At 47.5% G+C, this 9,222-nt stretch overlaps 1 protein-coding gene across 1 annotated transcript; it reads right to left on the bottom strand.

Moving 5' to 3' along the window:
• Positions 1–2,360: 2,360 nt before the first annotated feature.
• LOC311217930 (natriuretic peptides A-like) lies at positions 2,361–2,987 on the bottom strand (the record flags this gene model as incomplete). The annotated part of the gene is made up of 3 exons (XM_084300326.1): positions 2,361–2,386; positions 2,502–2,775; positions 2,877–2,987. 3 exons carry the CDS (start codon positions 2,985–2,987, stop codon positions 2,361–2,363), a joined length of 411 nt encoding a protein of 136 aa, XP_084156452.1.
• Positions 2,988–9,222: the final 6,235 nt, after the last annotated feature.

Genomic DNA, 9,222 nt, shown 5'->3' with positions numbered 1-9,222 from the left:
TGTCTTAACCCGATCTTATTTAGTCCTATTCAAATTGTGGTTAAGAAAGAATTAAGAACCTGATAGCTTTTTTATCGACACTCCATGCTGCACTGTCTGTATAATTCACTAATTACAAGTATTTTCTTTCTGCTCTTCTTGAGTGTGTATTCGTTTATTTGCACAGGGCATTATCTTCACTTTCTAAACTGAGAAAGGTGAAAATTCGTTAATACTGAGTGTCCAATTTAAGATAAATAGGGTCTGTTACTGTTCCATTTTTTTGTTTCTTTCAGCCTCCCACACACCAAGTATTCTCTGGTGCTGTCTCTGTGCTAAAAAAACACTGTCGCTTGATCTGAGTTTTGCCTGAGAGCTCAGCACATTTGTAAAGCAGCCCCCGGAGGCACAAACCCAGCTATAAGAAACTGAGGAACATGATATCAGTCCCAGTTGTGAAATATTTAGCTTTGAGTGACCTGTCCCTCTGAAACAATCTAATATTCCAGGATTGCTTTCAATAACCTGGACCAAGAGATACTCCTTTCTTTTACTGGCTCGTTCACTTTCCATCTTCCATATGCCACAGCAGGTAAATGAGATCTAGGGGCTCGACTTTAACCTTGACGGTATTTTTCTAAGCTGGGGATGCCTGTGTGCTATTCATGTATTAGGTATGGAAGTACCTAGATGAGATAAAATGGCTGAACCTCACAGGAGCTCCTGTGTTTACAAAGCCAAATTCTGCCCTCTATTATCCATCTCACATCTGTGCCAAAACAAATGGAGCGTAAAATGTCAGAACTCAGCTATAAAGCTCACTTGTTTGTTTGCTTGTGGTATCTCAGTATCATCACCCTTGCAAGGCTTGTACGAACTTCAGGCTTTACAGTCCAGCGATGGAGAGAGAAACCCAAGTCATTGCCTGTGCTGCTCTGCTGGCCATTCGATTGGTAAAAACCCCATTGGGAGAGCAGCAGGTCCTTATTAAATGTGAACTGTGACCAGATTTGGAAGAGGAAATCAGCACATTGTCCCACTCAGCCCCCTGTGGTACGGGACAGGAGGTATGGGAACTTGAGGCTGCATTAGGAAGCAGCACAGGCTGTTGAGAGCAGAGAGGCAGAGCACCAAGGGTGCTGCCCTGTGTCCGGATCCCTGTGAGGAGGATGGTGGATGGACAGAGCTCAGCTGGGGGTACCTCTGCCCCTTCCCCAGCAGGATGAAGCACTGTCCTTTTTTTCCAGCCCCGTGAAGCTGCCTTAAGGGCTGATGTTTTGTGGATCCCTTCTGCCAATACACCTATTGTACCCGATGCCCTTGCCTGCTGCACATCCTTCCACGGATGTCCATTTCATTGTCATGGTGCAAGTGAAGACTGCTGGAGGATGGGCTGACTGTAAAGAGCCTCTAGTCCTGGGGCAGAGGCTGGATCTGGATTCCTTTCACCCCCTGGTGACCAAACCCTTTGACAAGGCTCTGCCATGCCCTACCCAAGCTCTCTTTCCTTTCAGTTAGGTTAGATTAAGGAGGAAACACAGACCCAAGGTGGCCAGCGTGGGAAACAAAACCAGAAAGTGATGATGTCTGGTGAGCTGCCCGCACACGGCGATCACAGGACAGGCCACGCTGCAACTGAGATAAGTGGTGCCTCACTTTTTCCACTGGGGAGGAAACATCTTCATCCCAGCCACCCCTCACCGACGGGGCTATGGGTTGGGGTGTGGGGTGGCTGCTCCCGGGAGGGGGCCCCCCTGTCCGCCTGTCCGTCTGCGCAGCCTGTCCGTGCTCCTTGCCTTGCCTTGGGAAGCCGGAGCGGGCTGTGCGGTGGCTCAGGGAGCTTAGCACGGGTTAAACCGCACTGCACAACCCCCGGGAGGAGGGCAGGGAGGCTTCGCCGAGGCCGGGCTGGGTCGAGCCGAGCCGAGCTGAGCCCTCTGGCGTCTGTCCCCGGTGCTGAAGGCCGGCGGCCCGGGGCCCGCAGCTCAGCCCTGCCGGCAGCTCGCTCGGAGAGCCGCCGAGCCCCGTGCCCGAGGGGCTGCTCCGTGCCCGACAGTGCCCGACAGTGCCCGACAGTGCCCGACAGTGCTGCCACCACCCCTCCTGCTGCCGCAGCCCTCGGGCTAAAGCTGCCCCAGACCCGGCGGGATGCTCCAGCCAGTGTCAAGGACACTCCGTGCAGAGGAGGAGATCTCTGTAGGGGCTTTCCGCGTGCTACACCGTGACCCCAAAAGCCCACAAACCACTCTCAGACGGCCACGCTTTGTACAAAAGGTTTATTGCTGCGTACCCAGCCCCTTGGAAGCTCCGGGGGGGGGGGGGAGCGTGGCTGCCCGGCGGCTGGACGCCGGCCCGGAGGCTCGAGGATGCCGGTCCCGACTTCAGCTTCTCCTTCTCCTCCAGAAACCTGGAAAAAAAGGGGCGGAGAGCTGTGGGGGTGCCCCAGCGCCTGCCCCGGTCCCCTGGGCTGTGGCAGGCGGGGAAGAGCCGAGGGGCAGCGCCGGGGCCGAGCCGGGACCTACGGGCTTTGTAGTGGTTGCATCCCAGCCCCGTCTGAGCGCCGATCCTCTCCATCCTCGTCCCAAAGCAGCCGGAGAAATGCCTCCGTCGGGAGGAGGAGAGGAGGCTCCTCCAGCGGCCCTGCCCCTCCGCCGGCTCGGTTGGGCTGGGGGCCGGGAGAGGGGTCCCCGGCAGGTCCCACTCGGGGCCGCCGTCCTCGGCTCCAGCCTCCGGCTCCTCGTCCAGAGCCAGTTCCCCTTCCTCGTCCCGCAGCTGCCCCAGCGCCTCCAGGAGGTCCTGGGGGGGAAGGAGAAGGAGGGAAGGAGCCGTGGCAGAGGGACGGGGAGCCCCGCTCGTGCTCCCCGGTCCCCGGCCCGCCCCGGTCCCGGTCCCGGTACCTGCAGGGAGCGCAGCTCCGCGCCGTGCTCGCCGCCGGCTGCCGGAGCCCCGGCCCAGGGCAGGACAAGCAGCAGCAGCCAGGCCCTGCAGCACACAGCCGGCAGCTGCATCCTATCCTATCCTATCCTATCCTATCCTATCCTATCCTATCCTATCCTATCCTATCCTATCCTATCCTATCCTATCCTATCCTTATCCTTATCCTTATCCTTATCCTTATCCTTATCCTTATCCTATCCCACCCTACCCTACCCCAGCTCGCCCCGTGTTTTTGCTTTGCCTACGGATGCCTCCCCTTATATCCCCGCTCTCTGCCCGCAGGGAGCTCAGCTGCCTCCTGCCAGATCCCCGCAGGAGCCGGAGCCCTGTCCCCCGGCTCCGATAAGGGAACTGGTTACAACTGGCCCCGCAGGTGACCCTCCGGGAGAGGGGGGTTCCCTGGGTGCAGCACCTCCTCCAGAGGGAGAGAACAGCCCCGAGACATCTCTTCCCCTCCTGCAGCACTCATTTTTCCGGTGATTTCCTTCCCCCCCCCCCCCCCTCACCTCTCCATCACCGGTAGGTAGGAGGTGATGCAGTGGAAACACCTTGTGCTTTCTGCCGGTTTGCTCTGCCTGACATCTGCAGACACACAGGAGCCGTGAGCTGGCCCAAGCAGGGTGTTGTTTTCCCCTCCAAGAGGTGAGGGATGCATCATTTCTCCTCCGTGGGAGAAAGAAGAGGGGGGAGCTGTCTGTAGCAGTTCCCAACAGTTTTTTTCTTCTCTGTGTAAATATTTTTGTGCTCTGTGAATAGACCGAGGTCTGAGGCTGGCTCTTAAATTTTCCTTCCTTGCAAGTTCATGTGGTGATGCTCATTGCCTTCCTCTGGCATTTCCCCCAAAGCCACCCCTCTGTAGCTGAGCCACTAAATTTTTGGTGGCTTAAGTCTGCCTTGAGCAATGCTACAGCTGATCACTTTGCTGGACACGTTCCTAGCTCTCCAGCCATGCCTTGGCTGTAGCAGTCAATCAGTCACCAGCCTCTCCCCATACTCCACCATTTTACCCGTAAATGCTGGTGCGTTCTGTCCCTTCACAGATGGGGTTGGAGTGAGAAATCCCTATGGAAAAAGTGCTCCTTCCAGAAAGGTCGGTGACTTCACCCAAAGATAGATTTTTTAGGACTTTGGATTTAAGCTCCCCAGACAAAAGCGTTGCAATTACCAATTTGGCAACTGTAACAGACGGCCACTTTGTATGAAATTTTCTCTTATTTTGCCTCAGAGCTTTGCAAGCACTTTCTTATTAACTTTCAGCATCTCTCCTGTGTAAGTGGCAAATTTCAAATATAAATGAGTACAATTTCTACTGGTCCTGGGGTGCAAATCAAGATGACCCTGTTAGATCCTTAGAGAATTCAGTGAGCAGAGCAGCACACAGGGTCCTTTCAATCACCGCCTGGATGACATTCGAGCAATTGCAGTAAGTCTCTGCTTTCTGCACCCCTTGTTGGCTTAGGCAGACACTCATAAATCTCCCTGGTTTCAGTAGATATCCAGTGATTTCTGCTTGGGCTTTTAGCTCAGAGTCTGTCTTTAAGCTCAACAAAGCCAAAGCAAACCTTGCCTCTGACTTTAGAGAGTTTTGAACCAACCTTTTGTGGACTTTTACTGCCATGTGTTGCACAAGGAGCAACATATATTAAGTTTCTACATCTTCCTTCCCCTTTTGTGTGTGTGTGTGTGTCTTTCTGTTCCACAAACTTCCTTACAGCCGGCATAATTCATCTTAAATTGGAAGCAAACCAGCAACATCAGATGGTTATGGGACCATGATCTCTGCATCCAGCAGTCTTAACAGCTGGCAACTTATTTTTTTTTAAGGCATCACAGCAAAGAAGAATTCAAAGAAGAATCTGGCAGAGAGAAATGAAGCACTTATTTTGAAAGTATGGTGCCCAAATGAAGGAAGGAGCTGTTATGTTGATACAGAATGAGAGCAGATAACTAAGGTGAGGGCGTGGAACATCCTCCATTTTGCATAGGACAGGCAGGAGTAAGAAGGGGTAAAGCAGTGAGAGTGTACGTGACCAAGACAATTCAGCCCTCTGATGATAAACTAGACCAAATCTTGATTGCTGCCTAGCATCATTTATAAATAGATACACAAAAGGAGACACTTTTGGGAAAGATATCCGTGTGTTTCTTTCTGTGTGGCAGTCACTTCACTGTAGGATTTTCTCTTCAACTACTTCTGTAACCCCAGCTGGTAAATTCATGCTTAGCAGAGATGGAAATCACACAGCTAGAGGTGAGCTTCCCCTGTCTGACTGGCATGCTAACTTCAAAGCTTAGCCCTGATTATTTAAATGCTAATAAGACTAAGCAAATTACCTAAAGTACAAACACACCTGGCTTTGGTCCTAGGGATCTAATTAGGGAGCCTTTTATGTGAAATAAATTGTTCTTAGTTTCTGAAAAGTGGCTTTTTATAATATTCACAGAAAATGCCAGGTGAGAGAATGGCACATTACAAGTTCAGCCTCTGTGGGATTGGAGCTCTTGTCGGTCTCATCTTCTGTAGGACTCTGTTCATGAGTGGGCAGCTCAGTCTTCAACCTCTTCTGATCTCTGTTATTTTATTTGAAAATATTTGCAGTGCAGTGTAGCTGAGTTTAGAAACAGGATGAGGATGTTCAGGAAACAGACCCAGCAGCACTCACCCTTTATTAGGTTTTTAGTGTATTCAGTGTTGAAATTCCAACATCAAGAAGCTTTCATGCTTATGAGAATACACCTGCTCCTAGGGTTACTGAGGGGGAGATCTCACACCCAGCATTGTTAGGAAGAAGGCAGAAACCTTCCCATTGTCAAGGCAGCACAGAGTACAACAAGTGAATTACGTGGCCTATTCCACTGTTTGAGAGCTTGTGCTCAGAGGTGCCTGTGTAAGTGATGAGGCTATTCCTTGCCTGCAAGGGACTGTTTAGTGTGTTTTCACTGTTGCTGCTGATTTGTTATCAAATTTAGCTTAAATACACTAAGTAGCAATCAGCAGAAGACCTCACAAAGACTGATAACTAGAGAGGCTTCAGGATATGCTGTTGGATTTTCTGCTTAGGACTTGTGGCTCTGTCACATTGTTGATAACCTCGTGAATACTGGTCTGAGGAGGTAAAGATTCTGAAGGCTGAAATAGCCATAGACAGGTAGAATTAATGTTAATTTCTATATATGCAAGAGACTGAAAGGAGAAAAGCTTGCAAGAAAATATAGAGAAGAGCTGTTGGTAGCTTGGGAAAGGGGAGACCCTCCATTAACAAATGATTCTGTGCTTTCTTGTCTCTGGTAGTCAGCTCTTAAGTGTTGAATTCTACTTATGAGCTTGTACTATTGGTGTCCTTAATAGAGCAAGTCTGTGGCTAGAAGTGAAAGCTGTATATTGAAACACGAGCAAAGAAGCAAACTTTCCTAGTTTGGCTCTGAGTAGTACTCCAGCAGGTCCTGGATTGCCCTCGGTCCATGGGAATTGCAGTTGGAAGGAGCAGAACCAAAGCATAGAGTCTGAATGATTTGGACAAGTAGAAAGAGTTCTGGATGTTCTGTGTGAGCAGGTTTTCTTAATGAGAGCTGAACTGCCAAAAAATCATAACACATACAGCTAGGGGATTGTTGATAAGCTTGCTTTATGTATATGCTTGCGCTCCGTGTTTTTATCCAGGGGTCCTATTAGGACTAGGCTTATTACTAGAATATTTTCTTCCAGGAGCATCTGTCTTGTGGACAAGAAAATGGGAGGAGTACAGCTGTGTAGCCCATCTGTCTGGAAGTATACAGCTGTGCCTTCATTTGTGATTGTTGGTGTAGACATTCATGTGAGCAGCCTTATAGATTTCCATGGAGCTGTTTGCGGGGTTCAAGCTCTCACCAACACCAGGATAGCACAGTCATGATCTTGGCAGAGCAGCTTTCATACAGAATTCCTTTTTCTCAGGATGTTTGCCATGTATCTGTTCTCCAACTTGTTCATTGTTTGATTCAGTGAATACTTGGCTTGCTTTAAAAAAAAAAAAAAAAAGAGCAGATCAGATGTGTTTTTTATATAATCTTGACTTTGCAAATCATTTTTTTCTAACAGAAAAGTAATATTTGGATCTATCTGTGGAAGAGTAGGGTACCTTTGAACTTTTGTCTAAGGTTAGCATTTTTTAGGGAAAAGATGAGAGATACTAGTAAGAAACACATTTGTTTTCATAAAAATGTCTCATTCCTCTGTCAATCACAGATCCAAATGCAGAGTAAACTCTTTATAATGATGTCTGTTAATACAGCTAACCTTTTAGTTCACATTTAGTTCATTTGGTCAAAGACTTGGTGCTTTGTGTCCTGGATTCTGATTATTCTCTTGTGAAGAATGTTATACATATGTTTAGATAGTTATATCTTAACCTGAGTATAAAGGGCTTGTTTGGTTGTGTTTTGTTGCTGCTGTTTCTTTGCTTTTTAAAAAAAAAGCTGTTAAAAATACATTTTTACCAGAAAGCAGCTTTCAAAATATTTCTGACTTCTAGTGTATTGTGTTTAACTGCAAGCAGCAACACTGCTTCACTTTCAAAAATGATATGTGAAAGGGAATCACAACAAAAAACTGAAGCAAATCCACCCAGTTATGGGAAAGAGTTTATTATCCATGACATAATGGAACTTGTTCATTTATACATTTAGTACATAAGCAAAACAAATGTTTTGGTACTTAAATTTCAGATAGATGTTCACAAATCATTATTCTGGTACAAATACATGGCACAGCGATGGTGTATTGTATTCTCTCTCCCCTAAGAAACTCAAGGGAGAGGTGGAGTACAACTTGTTCAGTATATCATCTGTAGATGGATTGGTGGAGCCAGTGAGAATAAGGGCTGAATATATCACTCAGTGCCAACACGTCCTTTGAACCTTCAAAGACAGTCCTGTCAAGAAAGAGGAATAAGTAAAAGAAAGAGAAGTGAATGGGATTTCACACATGGAAATTAACTGATTTCTTACTGTTCTAGGGACAGGTTCATCTCCAATGTTCTGTTCAGAGGAGTTTCCTTGGATTGACACAAAAATCCCTAAGGAGCTGGTGAAAACCTCTCTGATTTGGTTTCTGTGGCGAGATGAAATGCATACATCTGACTTGGAGAAAGGAGTGAAAAGCAAGTAAAGCAAAGACATGGCTTTCACAGGTTCTAAGTGTGCATCTGAATTCTGAAGAGGGTGAAATTAGTAAACAGTGTTTGCAATAGGAGGGCAAAAGTTACTCTAAGGCACCCTTTCCTGAATTAAATCAGGTCTTCTACATATTTATGGAAGTTATAATCAAACATGCAGGCCATCAGCCTCTGGCTTTCTCTTACCATAGTAAGCAGTTAGCATCCCAGTCCACTCAGTGACCCAATTCTGTCCAGCTTGACACCAAAACAGCTCCTGGATAGGCCCTTTTTGCTTCTGTCTTGGTATGGCTGGGGTAAACCTAGGAGCTCACCAAGGAACCTCCGGACAGCACCGTCCCCAATGGAGGTGCCCCCGGGCTGGTCCCTGGTGTTTCGGGTCCACTGGAACTCAGCATCTTGCTGATCAAAGGCATCTGTTGAGATCCTGTCATCTTGTTCATGGTCCCTTTCTTCTGAAACCAGGGGACGGTCCAATTCCTCATCTAACAATTTGGACAGACTCTGAGAGGAGAGGGAAAAAAAAAAAAGGAAAGGTAGAGGGAGGAGAGGTGAAAATAGAGGGGTTTTGAGATCCTTCTTACTATTTTTGCATAGGTCATGCTTGGTGATAAGTTTGGAGAAACTTTTTTTGGTCTTGTATCAAAAGATGAAAGTACTGAAGTGATTTCTGAAGCCAGGGCTGGTCATTTTTAGCTGCTTCTGACCCACTAAGCTTCTCTGAGCTAACGCTATACTCTCACAAAATGCTATAAGGCTCTCTATATGCTGTTAATGTACTCTGTTAGTTCTGAGCTGACAAACTGCTGGTTAAGTCTTTCCTGGAGCTGGGAGTCTGAGGTGTGGGATGAACTGTGAAAGGCAATGAAAGAGGCTTGACCAAGAGTGAATATATTTATAAAAAAAAAAAAAAAAAAAAAGGTTTGGATACCTTGGAATGATATGAGTAGACAAAAGACATGCTGAAATTGGTGCTAGAAGGATTCTATGTGTTTTTTACAGGTTGGGAGGTTACTCCATATTTGGGAACACCAGATCACTAGTCAGATAGCTGAAATGTGTTTGTTTGTTTTCTTCAATGACTTGGAATTCCTACACACAAATACACCCCTGTGCACACTTTCTTCCTAATGCTCTTCCTCTGGGGCTGCAT

Source organism: Netta rufina, assembly GCF_964035555.1.
Source record: "Netta rufina genome assembly, chromosome: 22".
NCBI classification, from domain to species: domain Eukaryota; kingdom Metazoa; phylum Chordata; class Aves; order Anseriformes; family Anatidae; genus Netta; species Netta rufina.
This window is presented reverse-complemented; position numbering and strand designations above follow the sequence as displayed.